At 37.8% G+C, this 17,397-nt stretch overlaps 1 protein-coding gene across 1 annotated transcript in view; it reads right to left on the reverse strand.

The window, feature by feature from the left end:
- The window catches only part of LOC150101905 (uncharacterized), a 284,552-nt gene that overhangs the window by 248,890 nt on the left and 18,265 nt on the right, over positions 1-17,397 (reverse strand). Inside the window, exon 2 of the mRNA XM_090399927.1 lies at positions 2,430-2,513. Within this exon, the coding sequence (XP_090256053.1) occupies positions 2,430-2,513 (84 nt within the window). The remainder of the gene's footprint in view (positions 1-2,429; positions 2,514-17,397) is intronic.

A 17,397-nucleotide genomic window follows, 5' to 3' on the forward strand; every position in this document is an offset into this window, starting at 1 on the left:
GAATGAAGAAGGGTCCAAACTTTTAAATGAAGAGAAGTGTGTGTTAATACATGTAACTTACGGAAAAATATAATTAATTATAAATATGTCAAATTTATCCCGAACACCCTGTACTTCATAGCATGGAAATGTTTCTGGAATAAAAACATAACACACAGTAAAAGTATATAAAAATAAGCCATATTTATGGAATATTTTTAATAAAAATTTATATAACAGATATGCAAGAGGTTTTATGTAGCAAATAGTCTAAACAATAGATGTAGTGAAAAATGCAAATTTCATTAAATAACTTTACAAATATTATTGAATATTACTGCATGCATGAATATTGCATGTTACACCATTAATAAAGGTACATCCGGTACACTGTATTGTTGCTGTCCCTCCCTCCCCCTCCAAAAAAAAAAAAAAAAAAAGCACTAGCTAAAAGAATAAGAAAGTGGTATGATTGGGAGCCAGTATCCTAAATTTATATGGAACACAAAAGAAATTAATCAGAACAATAAACTAGAAGTATACAAGATGGTCTTCAAAACATAGGTCTAGAGATGGTAGAAATAAAACAGTTGACTGAAGACTAAACACTACAGATATAAGAGTTCTGAGAAAAGTGAGATAGTGAATAGATGGCACCAGTGACAACTGAGATATTAGAATCCATAAAGCATGTATGCACAGACCTGACCCGAGACAATATGGTCTTGAAAGTTTATTTTTCACTTGGTTAGACTATAATAAATTTAGTTTAATGCTTTATCCAAGTGTGTGCAAACAAAGTTTGCACCTGAAAGTATCTTCAGGACTGGGATAAAGTGGTACAACACTGGGCAACTCCTTGCAAAGGTGGAGCAAGCTACCAACACTACTATCTCAGTATCTCCGATAATGCAAAACACATTTCCTTGCGGATATGTATAATAATGTTATGCATTAAGGAAAGGGCCACTACCCAGACTAGTTTTGACCTTTATTGAGGTCTCTTCAGTGGGAGCCAGGCCCAGAGGTGGAGATACAAGGCAGAAGCAATGGCAGGTCATCTTTACCTATAGGAGTTGCCAAGCGGTGTGTCACCTTTTTATTAAATTACTCTGGGTTTATAGAAAGATGTTGAAAGTTTATTTTTCACTTGGTTAGACTCTAATAAATTTAGTTTAATCCTTTATCCAAGTGTGTGCAAACAAAGTTTGCGCCTGAAAGTATCTTCAGGACTGGGGTAAAGTGGTACAACACCGGGAAACTCCTTGCAAAGGTGGAGCAAGCTACCAACACTCCTATCTACACCGGGCAAGGAGTTGCCCGGTGTTGTACCACTTTACCCCAGTCCTGAAGATACTTTCAGGCGCAAACTCTGTTTGCACACACTTTGATAAAGGATTAAACTAAATTTATTACAATATGGTCTCTACTACTACTTTCTTCTTTCTCAGCCTTGGTTGGTCTAATGCTGGACAAAGGCCTCCCCCTTTTTTTGACCACTTTCTATCTTTGGCAGTCTTCTTCCACTTCTTGTCGAAGTTTCTAAGGTCATCATCATCCCTTGGCTTTCTTCTGTTTCTTCTTCTGGTTGATATCTCAGTTTGTAATCTCCTTGGTCCAGCATCCATTCTCTCTTCTTATTACATGGCCTGCCCATTTCCATATGGGTCACTTAAACAGAATGTGAAAAAAAAAAAAAAAAAGAAAAAGAAGCAAAACTGGATGCCAGGATGGCAAGAAAAAGATGTAGAAGATGACCAAGATCTAGGTGGAATGAGCAGTTAGCAATATCTTGGAAGATAAAAATGTAAGATATAATACTAAAGACCTGACAAATAACAGATTTAATAGAAAATTGTGAAAAGGAGCTATTAATAATGTAAACTTAATTATATACTGTAATTAATTATAAACAATATATCATAACATCCTCTTGAAGGTACATATCAGAAATTCATGATACATTAAATCTGAATTTAAAACAATACAGCAGAGACTGGCTAGTCCATTTCATAATATGAAAACCAGACAGACATTAATGGAGATGCACTATACAAGACTGGATAGGAAGACACACACAGTGTCACAGCACAGTATTATGTGAAACTGAAAATAAGCAAGTAAGAAAGCATGAATAAATCAGTTTCCTTCTAAATTGCAAAATTACTTAATGTTCAAAAAATGTCATACATTAGTCAAAAGAATTACAAATGAAGTTTGTAATTCTGCTATAGATGACTCACTACTGCAAACACTGCTATAATAAATTCATTCTATATAACAAACTACTGAAAAGTCCCAACAAAAATCTAATACATACAGTTCTATGCTAAAAGAAATTCACTATATAAATTATCCACTATAACAAATTATTCCTGTGATTCCTACAAGTTTGTTACAGTGAGAGAGTCAGCTGTATATAACACACTGAATTACAAAGGTTCTCTTACCTTTTCATGTAAATCAAAAAATTCACTATAACGATGCCTAATACTCCAAGAATATGGTGGAACAAAAACTTCTATTACATATAACTGAAAATAAAAAAAATAATAACACATTGAAATTATCCGAGAAACATCACAATCTATTACAAAAATACAAAGTCAAATGAACAAAATTTGAAAACATGTTCCTTGCACTGTAAGTATTTTTTTTGTTTTTTTAAATAGCTTATCTGCACAAATCATTTAGACATAAATAAAAAGAAAACTGAAAGAACTACAAGATGCAATATTATAAACTTTAAAAATAAAACATTTAATGTGTACCAGAAATAATTATATTATGCAGGTTCATGAAGACTATATTAAAAAAAATTAAACATTTCATAATAGGTTAAGTTACAAATTACACACATTTAATCTTTATCACATCCATTATTAAAAATGACACACTGATGATTTTCTTGTCAAAAATATATTACCTCTTCTTTTGTAATCTTTACATCATGATTCACCACCATCCTGCTTATTGGAGGTTTGAAAAATTCTATCTCTTTTGGTCTCTAGAGTAGGGCTTTTAGATTATCTAATCCCTAGTCCACTTATACTAAGGGATTACAGATTTACCAACTTTCTTAAGGTGGTAAACTTATAATTCTTTCTTAAGGTTCATGTGAAGAACAACTAGGTGAATTTTTTTTTGAATTTTGTGAATTTTTACTTATGGATGGTAAGGAGATTCTGCTTCCATTGTATAAGGTCCACATATAAACACCACGTATTTGGATGTATCTGGCCCAAAAACCACGTATTTGGTCACGTGTGTTTCTCAAAAGGATGAAGAGATGTTGGAAAGGGTCCGGAGGCAATTGATTAAGGTAGTTTCTGGAATGATGAATATGAAGAAAGGTTGAGAAGATGCAATTTACAGAGTCTAGTGGATAGGTGGAAGAGGGGTGATATGATAGAGACATACAAGTTGGCAAGGGGTTGTTATAGGATTAATGTTGAAAAGGTTTTTCATCAAACGGTGAGAAATGAGGTCAAGAGAATGAAAAGCAGATTTTTTGCATGGAGAATTGTGAATGATTGGAATGCATTGCCTGAGAGCATGGGGTCTGCAGAGAATTTGAATGTGTTTAAGGCACAGTGATGACCATATGATGAGCAGTGTGTATGACAAAGGACCTCCTAGATGAGTTTTTGACTGCATGAGGTCTTTAATAATAATTACGAAAATCATCTACCATACAGTGGGATATAAAGTCATGGAATTGAATTTTAAGTCTGGTCTCTATAGCAAAGTCTCTGGATTATCTAACCATTAGCCCAACTGTGGCTATAAGATTAACATCCTGTTCACAGCCCTTCATAGGTGGGATTCATGTAAAAAAGGGCTGGAACATACAGAGATGCTCTCCATTTGACCAACCAGGTCAGCTTACTGTTTATTTACTGCTAAAATGTGTTCAAAATACTGTGATCACTCAATTATCTGCTTTCAAATAATCAAATCCTTAGCTAACCAACTCTTGACTGGTTAGCATGTCAACTGAAAATCTGATATACAGCACCTGCTTTACCCCCTCAATTAAACACATCTTCAATTATCTGACAGACAAACTGATTTCCTAATGTGAAAAGAAAACCAAGCGATTACTGTAAATGGTACAATTATGTTGTATGCATATGTGCCATTTTTGAGATTACCAATCTGTAAAATGTCCTTATATGCTGGGGGGGGGGGTTAAAATATTTCCAATATAAGCATAACTGAATTATGTAAATTCAGCTATTAGGTCAAAAATAACTTTTTAAAAAAATTTCAAATTTGCATAGTTGTAATTTTTCATTTCCTAAGATGAATATTCATATGCCAAGAACTAAACAAAACAAAGATTCATTAAACAACATAGTAGTTGTTAAGTGGCTCTTGGAGGAAGGTTGGTAGAGCATGTCTGTAAAAAAAATTAGTTATAATTTAATTCTTAATTAGCAATATAATTTTTAGTAAATTTAGTATATTATATAATTTTAATGTTTTTCATTTCAGATTCTTCTCTCACAGACTCTCTCTCTAGAACCCTTCTCAACAGAACTGACATCCAATATGCGAACCCCCATTTCTGTTGTTTACAGTAACATGAGAAAAAGCTGTTTAACAGCTTTCCTTTTATCCTTCAATGATGAATTGCTGACTCACAGACCTCCCACTCCCATTCACCTTCTATTCCATCTACTTCAGTTCTATGGAACAGCCTTCTCCATAGGTATTCTCCAAAAGACAGCTTTCAGCAATTCTAATTGAATATCAACAAATTATATTTTTTCTCTTTGGCTCTACAAGGGGGGGGGGAGCTGAAAAGTTTTAATAAACACCTAGAACAAAAATTATACTAAAGTAACTTTTCTTATATATCCTAAAAGAAAAAGAACAAATTATTACAATTTGATGAAACATGGGGATTAAATGGTTTTAAGTTATGTTCTTTCTCATAGTTATATCAGTTGCTTTAATATTATTTTTGTTCTGGGTGCCCTCGTACTTGCTTTGCAGCCTCCCATATGTGGAAATGATATATATATATAAGCAAGACACCCTCTGACATGGAACAGCAGAACAGTCACAAAAAACTGAGAAACTTATGAAAAGCAAGATGAGTTTCTTTCCCAAACTGTAAAGGGTGAGTAGTTGAGTAGATTGCAAAGGTGTTGGAAGTTCATTTTTCACTTGGTTACACTATAATAAATTTAGTTTAATCCTTTATCCAAGTGTAAGCAAACAAAGTTTGCACCTGAAAATATCTACGGGACTGAGGTAAGGTAGTGCAACACCTGTTGGCAACTCCTATAGGTAAATATGACCTCTCCCATTGCTTCTGCCTTAGTATCTCCACATTTGGGTCTGCCTCCCACTGACGAGACCTCAATAAAGGTTGAAACTGGTCTGGGTAGTGGCCCTTCTCTTAATGCATAGCAGTATACATGTGCTTTGCATTATGGGAGATATTGAGACAAGGAGTGATGAGAGCTTGGTCCACCTTTGCTCAGAGTTGCATGGTGTTGCACTAACTTACCTCAGTCCCGTAGATATTTTCAGGTGCAAACTTTGTTTGCTTACACTTGGATAAAGGATTAAACTAAATTTATTATTGTCTAACCAAGTAAAAAATAAACTTCCAACATCTTTCTCTAAATCCAGAGTAATTCAATAATAAGGTGGTACACCTGTTAGCAACTCCTATAGATAAATATGACCTCTCCTATTGCTTCTGCCTTAGTATCTCCACTTTTGGGTCTGCCTCCCACTGACGAGACTTCAATAAAGGTTGAAACCGGTCTGGGTGGCCCTTCCCTTAATGCATAGCAGTATACATGTCTGCAAGGAGATGTGCTTTGCATTATGGGAGATACTGAGACAAGGAGTGATGAGAGCTTGGTCCACCTTTGCTCAGAGTTACCTGTTGTTGCACTACCCTACCTTAGTCCTGAAGATATTTTCAGGCACAAACTTTGTTTGCTTACACTTGGATAAAGGATTAAACTAAATTTATTATAGATGGCAAAAGATTTAGATTTGTCTTTTTCCACATTATTTCTCTTTGCTTCCATGTTACATTTTAATGGAATAATAACAACACAGAGAAATATTCACCAAACCTTCCTGTCCAATGGTTACAATGCCAAAAAAACTATATATTATCTGTTCTTTGTCTCCTCACATCCCTCTAACAGAAAAACTAGAGTAATGCCATTATTATTCCCTATATCTGGGACACTTCAGAAAAAAATAACCAGAACTTTAAAGAAATATAAACTTTGCACTGCATTAAAACTTCATTTGAAGTTGGCTTCCCTTCTCTCTCTCTCTCAATGATCCACTTTTTTTTCCCCTCTCTATTCCAGGTGTTTATATGGTTCCTTGTTCTTGCAACTTATATTATGGTCAGACTGAAAGATCTGCTTAGAAGAACCCAAAAAATATAACCACTGCAACAATTATGGTCAGTCAGGTCTAGCAGACCATGCCTTGGATATCTTGCAGAGAATCAAATGGAAGAAAACCTTCATGCTTCATTGCAGCACCTACAAACCTGACTCTTTTTAGAATCTGTAGTAGATGTACAAACCATTCTAATCTTAATATGGTTGTATTAAACTTCCAAAAAATTTGGGAAACTAATTCTTAGGCTTCCTTCCCAACATCTAAGTTAGTTAACCAACAGCAACCATCGAGGGTGTCCCTCATAGGATTTTAGTCTTAATTAATTCTCTCATTTCTTCCATTTATTGTTTCCTGCGTGTTATTACAATTTTGACATTGTATTCCTGAAGATGTCTCTGTGACTGAGACAAAATATTGAAACAATTAAACTTGTTGTTTAATTATTTCATTGTGCTGTTATTATTCCATTAAAGTAACATGTATGTAAAGTACTAAAGTAACATGAATGTAAACCAGAACCTAGCCTAAATACTCGTTCTCTATGATTAACCCTTCTTGGATGACATTTAACTAAATTGAAATAAGAGGGATATGAATATTATTATAATATCACACCTCCAGAGAGTCCCAGGCTTTCTTGCAGGAGGGCATTCCACTCTACACAGCCCACCATCTACACATATGCTGCTACTATCCACAAACTACACTACAATCCATCAACTACATACAATGCCATCTTTTTTATAGCAGACATATAAACAAGAGGATGGTTGATTGATTTAATCAGAAGTGCCTTAGAAGAACAAGATGTTAGATATGACAATATTTGAGTGCTGACAAATAAGACAAATTTGTAAGAAAACTGTTGATAGGAGATTAATAACAACGTGAACTTAATAATTTCGTGATGTCATAGTAGTCTGAACATCCCTTGAAGGTTGATGAAATAATTATAATATAATCACAAAAGTAATAAATAACAGAATGTAACAGCTTGAGTATATGCACTCAGAGGAGTAGGTAGAGTTTTTAGATATAATTACAATATCACTGATCATATCCATAGGCCTAGGCAAATTATAGAAAAAAATGAATGTTGTAAACCTTTCTGTTGTGTGGATTTTAAAAAACCTTTTATCACATTGGTGCTGTGTGTAGTAAGAGGAATAAACGAAAGGAGAAATCTGTTCACATTTTGCTAAAAACAGCTGAGGATTGTAATCTTTGAAGAGGACAGAGTGGGAGAGACTATTCCAAAGGACAGAAGTAGATGGAATGAAGGAGGAGGCAGTGAAGGTGGTTTTGGTGAGTTTCAAGATGGACTGTAAAAGAGTGGTGGTTAGCAGTGGCTCTTATTTTAATGATTTTGTGGAGGAATGATAGCGGCCAATTCAGAAAAGCACTCTCCATGAAAGTAACTGTAAAATTTGTTGCAGTTAGCAACTGCAACAAATTTTTTGTATAGTTAGTTATATAGTTATTAGTTATAGGCTTTGTATAGTTAGCAACTGTGAAGGTGTGAGGTGTTGTGTCTTGTGTGAAAAAGTACACCAAGTTTTTTGGCAGCTGCAGAAGCTATATTTGAAATGTGGTTGTTCCAGGAAAGATCGGAGATGTAGGTCAGTCCAAGTAGAGAAATCTGATCATGTTTGGATATCTCAGTATTACTGAAAGTAAGGAGGCAGGATGTTAATTCTTTCTTGCGATAGATCAGACAGGACTGAGTTTTGGTGGCATTGAAGTTTACAAGGTTGTCCTTACCCCACTGGGATATGATTAGGAGATCTGACTTCAGGTCACTGGTCATGTAGATCTTGAGGATTCTAATACTTGAGCACAATAAGGTTTGTCGAATGAAAAGGAGGAATGGAGTGTACTTCATTGGAAAAGCTATGGATAGAATTGGAAGTCTGTGACAGCAGGTCATTTATATATGAGAGGAAGAGAGTGGATGAAAGAACCCTGGGATACTCCTCCATTGGTGGGGAAATCTGAGGAGAGTAAACCATCTGCCATGACATGTAGTGAACAACCAGTAAGAAAGTTGGCGATCCAGTTTCAGAGTGAGGAAGGCAAACCATAGAATGGCAGTTTGTTAAGTAGGCCCCCTGTGCTAAACCTGATTAATCAAATGCCTTTGAAATGTCAAGGGCAACTGTGCGAGTTTCTCCAAATTTTGACATGGCCTGATTCCGGAGGAGGTTGGTGAATGCAAGAGGATCAGCTGTAGATTGTGAGTGGCAGAATCCATACTGCTGGTCACTGATTAGTTGGTATGTCTCTGGGTGGTTCAAGAGTTGGTTGTTGATTACCTTATCCATAATTTTAGAGAGAACAGAAATTAGAGCAATTGGACAATAGTTCATTGGTTGACTTTTATCACTTTCTTTAGGATGTGCTAAATTCTAAATTATGGACCTGCTTCTGTTATAGGATAGATGCCAGTTGAATAGGGTACAGTGAAGAGGCAATACAGAACAGGTGTTAGTTCTGGGGCAGAATAATTTTTTAACACAATATGTGGGATATCATCAGGACTAGATGCCTTGTTTGTGTTCATGTTATTTAGTATTCTTCGGATTTCTTTTTGTCAGAAGACTATAGGAGACTTGAAGGGATATATATTTTGTTCTTGGTGCAGTGGAAGGAACTTTGCCCAGGTCATCAATGAGGAATTGGAAGAGAAGAATGAAGCCAGTGAGTTGCCCTTTTCTTTAGGTAAGGTAACTACAGTACCGTACAGATGTAAGAATGGTTAAAAACTCGGGTGGGAAGAAGCTGTGACCAATGGCCTTGGCAAGAGGACCAACTGCCATGTGGGAAAGAGGCGAATTTGCAGCATTTGGTCCTTTAAAGTTTGATTTGGACTTGGTGATAAGTCTTTTACAACTGTTGTGAGCTGCAGTACAGGCAGAGTGGGAAGCTGGAGTTTTGGTCTTGAGCCATTTGTGAAAAGCAGAGGTTTTTTCCTTTTACACCATTGGCACACTTTTTTTAAGAACCGAGGTATGGATGGTGGCTGAGAATTTGGAGTGGAATAAGGGATGAAAGCCTTCATTCCTTTACAGATGATTCTGTTATTTGGTCTGAGCAGGAGTTTGGATCAGAAGGACTGAAGCAGTAGTCAAACCATGAAAAAGAGAAATAGAAGTTACAGAGGTTCTCCCAGTTGCCACCCTTGCCACAGAACAACCCTTGGGTGAAGGTTGTTCTGTGGCAAAAGAGACTTGTATGAGGTTGTGTCCGAGTTATCAAAAGGAGAACCGACAACGAGAGTATACCTGGAATGGGAGAGAGCTTATTAGGAAGAGGTCAAGTGTGTTGACAAATTGGAGGGGATTGTCAGGTATTCTGGTAGGAAGATTGCCGGTCTGAGATAGGTCACTGCTGATGGCAAATGCCTCAGCATCCCAGACTACTTGATCAGTGAATCTGAAGAAAGGAAGCCAATAAGAGTTGTGAACATCGAAGTCCCCGAGAAGAATGATCCCACTATTGGGGTATTTCAACTGCAGAAAGTCGTAACATTTGAAATACAGCAGGTCAGAATGGTTGACGGAGTTTGGAAAATAGAGACAGAGCATATGAAAAGCGCAGGTAGATTTGTTAGAGAAATTTTGAACCAAAGCAGATCAAACAGTATGGATTCAAGGATTTTTCAGTCTCTGGCATGGTATGTTGGTTCTGATGAATGCACAAGTGCCGCCCTTGTGGTGGAAAGAGCTGTGTAATGTGTAGTTTTTGGCAGTTGAGGTTGCCAGTTGGAGTTCTGATAAGAATAGCACTTCTGGTTTAGATTACTGCAGGTGGTGGTGGTGCACATCGTTTATATTGTTGTTTAGTCCACAGATGTTGATTTAGTGGATGTGGAAGTTTTTTTGTTTTTTTTTTTAGTAAAAATTAATGTTGGTGGGTTGTTTGGTTGGATTTCTGTTGTTTTTTATGATTTTTAGTTGGATTTTTTATTTTTTTTGTTTCCTATGATTGGATTTTTTGAACCATTTTTTGTGGGAGATTTGTAGTAAAATCACATTTCTTTGGGTGGTGGTCCCTTCATTTGGTGAGCAAGAGATAAAGCAGAAGTGGAGCATGCAGTAAGAGGTGAAAGATTTGCAAACATACCACTCACATAGACTGAACATGGTCTCCCTGCTGTCATGAACTGGCAAAGCACGTGGCTGCAGGATTTGATGCTAGCTATTTGGGAAGCCTCCAGATCCAGTTAGTACAAGGGTACTAACTGTTTCAGTCCTGTGTACTTACCTGCAGCTGGACTATGGAACAGTTTTACTGCTGCACCTTTGAATGGGGGGAGGATACAGGCCCCCTACAGTGAGTTTGGTATGCTGCTGGGGGTATCACTCTTGCTGCATGTGGGAAGAGTGGGGAGGGACAAAAACCGAAACCCTTGCTCTAGCAACCAAAATTGGCTGCAGCCACTTCAGGTCTTTAATAATTTTGACTCCATCAAAATTTCAGCTATTCTAGATTCATTAAAACAGTGAATAGAAGAAACATACATAGTAATGCCACCTCTGTTATTAAACCGCATAAGAGTGAAAATTTTTCAGTAAAAAGAGGAACAGGGCGATACGGTATCTCCCAAAATCTTTACATCTGCCTTAGAAGTAGTTTTTCATGAATTGAAATGGAAGAATGGACAATTAAAATGAATGGAAAGATTCCAATTCATCTGTATTTTGCTGATAGCATAGTTCTCTTGTCAAAAGATCTAGAAATATAATTAGTAAACATACCACTCACATAGAGTGAACATGGTCTCTTGCCTCCTAGAAAATTGTTTCATCCTCCTAAAAACCATCCAACTAGGTTGGATGGCTTTTGAGAGGATGAAAGATATCTTCAAAAGAATATTCCCATTAGTTTCGAGAGAAAAGCTTTTGGTTAGTGTGTCTTATCTGTAATTACAATATGACAGTGAAACCCGGAACTTAACTCAAAATATGATTCAAAAATTGACTCACCCAGAGAAGAAAGAAAGAAAAGGAATTTGCTTGGTGTGGCACCTACAGATAGGATACCTTCCTATTTGATAGGATCCAAGAACTGGTGTGCAGGACATCACTATCAGTTATATTATGCATTCAAAATGAAGATGGGATGGACACATGGAAAGATATAACAATGCAAGATGGCCTAAATTATTGACAGAATGAAGACCTATTGATGGCAGTAAACAAAAGGGAAGACCAAGGAAGAGATTATTAACATCTATGATGAGTCATAGACCTCCCATGATGAGTCCTTTGACTCATCATGGAGGTCTATGCTCTTTCATGCAAAAAGATCAAACTGCACCTTAAACCCATTCAGTTTCTGCACTCACTACACTTTTAAGCAATACAGTCCGTGTAAAGAACCTACTTCCCACTCCCCTGCTCGCATCCTCTTATACAGCTTCCAGGGATAGTCTCTAGTTTTAGCCTTGCCTCCCTCTCCTCAACATTAATCTAGTAACAATCCTTCACCAACTTATTTGTCTCAATCATATCCCTTCTTCTATTCACAAGGATCTGTAAGTTGCGTTACCTCAATCTCTTCTCACATCTAACATTCCATAGACCTAACACTAACTCAGTAATCCTGCTCTGAACCTCCACAATACATCCTCATGCTCCTGAAAACTAGGTGGTTCATACGTAGCCCAATGAAACATTAAAAAAGGGAACCATAACATCTTCGCTTCTGCATGTCGGTGTCATCCTCATTATCGCCATAATCCATTAGGAGGTTTTTACAATTTTAGCAATATAACCTCCAAACTTCAAGTCTATCCACCATCACTCCCAGATCTCTGATTTCCTCCACCTTCTTCAAAATTTCTCCATCAATTGTATACCATGCATCCAACTTTCCCTACCAAATTTCAAGATGTTGGAAGTTTTTCCACATGGTTACACACACTCATGAGCAGTTGAATTAGAGATACCTGCCATGTTGGCGAAATGGTGCTGTGGTCGTCCCAGCGTATGGAATAGTGCCACGTGGTGCATGACAGGGATGTCGTCAGACCTTGTACTGACCGTCTGAGTAATAGTCAAGCACAGAATGGGGAAGACTCGAGATCTCAGCGAATTCGATCATGGCCAGATAGTTGGAGCCAGATGTATGGGGCACTCCATCTCCAAAGTGGTGCAGGCACTGGGCTTTTCACGGGCCACTGTGTCAGGAGTGTACCATGAGTACATGGAATCAGGTAAAACCACAGCCACCAGGGAAAACTGCCGTGGTGTACGTGTCGATGACAGGGGGATGCCGTCGGCTAGCTCGGATGGTAACAACGGATAGACGAGCCACAGTGCCGCAAATCACTCGCTAATTCAATGCTGGACAACAATGACGTGTGAGCAGCCACACCATCCAGAACCATCTCCTCACTATGGGGTACAGAAGCCACTGCCTGAGTAGGGTACCTCTGCTCACCGCAAGTCACAAGGCACAATGATTAGCATGGGTGCAGGAACACCGACATTGGATCCTCGACGCAAAAAAAGTTGCATGGACTGATGAGTCGAGGTACTCATTGGTACACGCCAATGGCAGGGTATGAGTGCGTCGCCAAGCACAAGAAGCGATGGATCCCTCGTGTTAGCAGGGTACAGTTCAGGCCAGTGGTGGTATCCTCGCATTGGGACTGTTTAGGTGGGATAAAATGGGTCTCCTGGTACATCTACCATTGTCCCTCATCGGCGAACGATATAGGGACCTGCTCTCAGATCATGTACATCCATTTCTGTGCCTACAGCCCCTGGAGGAGACCTGTACCTACAGTAAGACAATGCACCAGCCCACCGCTCCTGAATTGTGGCCGAGTGGGTGGATGAACACTCAACGGACATGAGGATGCTTCGCTGGCTGCCCGAGGTCCCCTGACCTCAATCCTATTGAACACATCTGGGATGCTGTCGAGAGAGATATACATGCCCTGGACCCTGCTCCGACCAATCTCCGTGCATTGTGGGAGGCTTTGTAGCAGTCATGGATCAGTTTGGCTCCACAACGCTTCCGGTGCCTTGTGGAGTCCATGCCATGCTGCCGTCATCAAGGCGAAAGGGGGTGCTACCCGCTACTAGGCAGGTATCTCTAATTCAACTGCTCATGAGTGTATTATAAATTAAAGATGCCAAGAAATTATATTCTTGGTTTAATCTTTATCCAAGTGTAAGCAAAGAAAGTTTGTGCCTGAAGTAATTTCAGGACTGGGCAATTTGTATATAGAAGCTAATGACTTCACATCACTTGCCTTAGTATCCCACAATGCAAAGCACATATCCTTACAGACATGTATAACGCTATGCATTATGGGAAGGGTCACTACCCAGTCTGATTTTGACCTTTATTGGAGGTGTCATCAGTGGGAGCCAGAACAGAAGTGATTAAGTGATTAGTTGTGATACCAAGTTAGTAATGCAGAAATTGCTCCACCATACACAAATTGCTAATATTTATCAGACAGTCGGTCTCCGATCCAATGCACTAATCTATTATAATAGATTAGAGCATTGATGCAATCTATCAAAACCTTTGCAAAATCTAAGTACAATACTGTGTATCCATCTCCTTTGTCCAATGAAGCTGTCACCTTATTGTAATAAGTAAGTAGATTACTAAAACGTGACCTCCCTTTAGCAAATCCATGCTGTCCATCAAAGATAATACCACTGTTGTCAACCCAATTCTGAATCTTGGTTCTCACCAGCTTCTCCAACGCTTTAAACACAACGAATGACACACAGATAGGCCTATAATTTGATGCTTGACATCTGTCACCTCCCTTATGAAGAGGCAAAATCTTGTCTTCCTTCCACTCCTTTGGAACTTGACCCGGTGCAAGACTCATATTGAACAAATATGTCAAGGCAATTGCCAACTCCCTGACACATTCCTTCATATATTAGTCCCACAGCCTTATTAACATCACATTTGCTCAATTCCTCATATACCTCTTACTCACTTAAAGTCAGCCTCCCCCTCCTCATCATCAACTGCTCTCAAACTCTCCATGATGTCACATTCACAAGAATGAAAGACCTTTATGAATTGCTAATTAAGTATCTCAACTATATCCTCCACAGAAGTTGTTCTTATACCATTTTCTCCAATCAATGTCATCCTTCCATAATCATTCTTTTTTCCCTTTTTGGCTATATATATCGAATAAAACTCCCTAGGATTCTTTTTGGCTTCATTAGCTAATTGCTGCTCATACCTCACTTTTGCTACCCTTACCAACCAAGTCAACCTGCCTTGCCTGTTCTTTGTAATCCTCATGGAATTGATTATTACCAATCCTCTTATGCTGCTTCCATAATGCCTTTTTCCTCTGTATTGGATGCTTAATCTCTTCATTCATCTATTTCACATAATCTTATTTAACCTTCTGACCTTGGATACATTTAGACATTGCTTCTACTAGACAGTTCTTGAATATCCCTCTAGCTGCAATGATCTCCTTTCCAGTTAACTCCTCATTCCATGCTACATCTGCAAGCTGTCTCCTGAGCTCCTCATAATCACCAGCCTTGCAGTTCTACATATACCCTTTTCTCACAGAAGTCCTCACACTGCTGGCAACCACCCAGGTAATCACTTCATGGTCACTCTCACAAACTGGGGGGGGGGGGGGATTTGACACCTCATTTATAATTACATCCTCTGATAAGATGATCAAATCAAGACCCTCAATCCTCGTGTGCCCTCTGTTACATAGCCTGAAGTAGTTGTCCCTCAAAAATTCAAGAAACTCATTTTCTTTAATTCCAGTTGCTCTCTCATCATCCCAGTCTATATTGCCATAATTAAAATTACCTACAATGATCACCCTTTTCTTATTTGCTTGGCTAATTTGATCATACATTTCATAGTCACTACCATCCACATTTCGTGGTCTATAACAACAACAAACTAAATATTTCATTCTATTCATCTCTATCTCGCACCATACTGCCTCAAAAACCACTGGCACTATTTCCCCTCTTGTATTTCTACCTTGTATGGACATAACTCTTTCTCTATCATTAACAGCACTCCTCCCTACCTCCTATCTTCATGAAACACATCACGCCCTCCATCTCTATTCTGTCAGGAGGTCATCCTCATCCAACCATGTCTCACTTATTCCAACAATTCTTGGGTGAACAGACTGAATTAATGCAACCATTTCATTTGTCTTGTTTCTTACACTTCTAGCATTTGTATACAAACATAACTCTTTCCTGGATTGATAGCAAGTTTCACTGATACCACTTATTAGATGTGACTTCTCCATGTTTAACTAGAGCCATTTCTTTTTTCCTTATTCATCCTAGAACCTTCTTCATATTCAATTGTTTTCTCTTCATCTCAGTCAACTCCTTCCCTTTTTGTCTAAACACACATGCACATCCCCTTGGGGCATCAACCTTTCTCACACTGTGTTCCCCTGTCTGCCCTGAGCCTCCATGTTTGTTTTGCACACTTGTTCTCTCATTCTCTATACTCATGATATCGACTTCTTCATTCACAATCACCACTTCAATCTCTCTTTTCTCACTCTTTCACATTGCTTCTTACTTGATCAGATTCATTCTCTGCAGTAATTTCTCTACCTTCCAGCAGCAGTCTCTCCAAATGACTCAGACCAAAACCATTCAAATGCAGTCCACCACTCTTATATAGTTCAATTCGTCCTTCAAACTCATTCCACACATTAACAAACTGCACTCCTTTCTCCTCGCATATTTCTGCTAAAGTATCTTTCAAATCTTTGCTCTCCGTCTCATTTCATCACTGTTATACCTGGGGATCACAATAACTACCTTTTCTATCCAACATATTACCTTTTATCCGTTTCAACAACCTCCTGATATCCAATCTTATGTGTTCCTTGTTCCCAGTCAATCCTCATTTTCCTTTTCTTTTGCTGTTCGTTTACACTGTCTCTTTTTTTCTATCAGATGAGCACTCATCTTCCTCGTGGCATTAATGTTACTAACACTTTCAGTAACCAACATGTTATCACTCATCAAATCCTCATTTAGATCACACTTTGCACACACAACCTCCTTCCATCCACCTTAAATATTCATAATTTATTTACATAATTGAATTAATACATATAGCACACCACACACTTCATGAAACGACTCAAATCAAAATTAAATTCCTGCAAAGAAAAAGCCACTGCCATTTTTCTTTCACTGGTTAAAATACTAAACTCTAAATTTAACAATTTCGTAAACAAACTTAAATAAGCACACAACTTTTATAGCACCTCTCTCATAAGCACACACTTCTTTGCAAGTAATTATTCAAAAAAACTTATCTGAAATGGGAGCTGTCTTTACACAAACGTTCCAATGAAATGCCTCCTAATGAATGACTTCAATGTTCACAACTCAAAGCAAACTTTCCTTCTTCAATTTCAATGATCAAGTCATAAAATAATGTCAATGACCTAAAAAACTGTCCATCTATCTACCAAATAATCCTCACCACACTGGCAATATTTTTTTTTAAACTAATCACTTTCCAAATATGATACAGATGTCACTTCTCTTGATAATTCTAACCACAATCGTATTTCCTTACTATGGAAAGTCCTATACCCAGCCAGTCTTACTCTTGCATCCTTGGGCATTATTGCAATAAAGCCAAATTGACCTTCTGACTTTCACCTTTCACTTTCCTTTCTATGGTCTGATTAAACAGAAATAATTCCAACTGAAATTAAGACCTTTATCCTCCATCCTATCCAAAACTCATAAAGAATGTGCTGCCATTAAGAGATTCCTAAGGTAGGGTATAGAAATTCTTTTTGCATCAGATTGCAGTCTGACTGAGGGATGATAACTGTTGAGAATTTTCTGGATGTAGTTTCATTATAGCCATTAGTCATCAGAGTGATTTTTATTTTATTTAATTCATCTAACAGAAGGGAATCAGAAAGGTAGATTGCACAAGTTCTGTGTACAAGACTTTTGATAATACTTGTCCTCTTGCTATAAGTCTGCTTTATCTTATCTATTA

This window comes from Typopeltis vanoorti, chromosome 11 (assembly GCF_054136105.1).
Source record: "Typopeltis vanoorti isolate ZY-2024b chromosome 11, IOZ_Tvanoo_1.0, whole genome shotgun sequence".
Classification (NCBI taxonomy): Eukaryota; Metazoa; Arthropoda; class Arachnida; order Uropygi; family Thelyphonidae; genus Typopeltis; species Typopeltis vanoorti.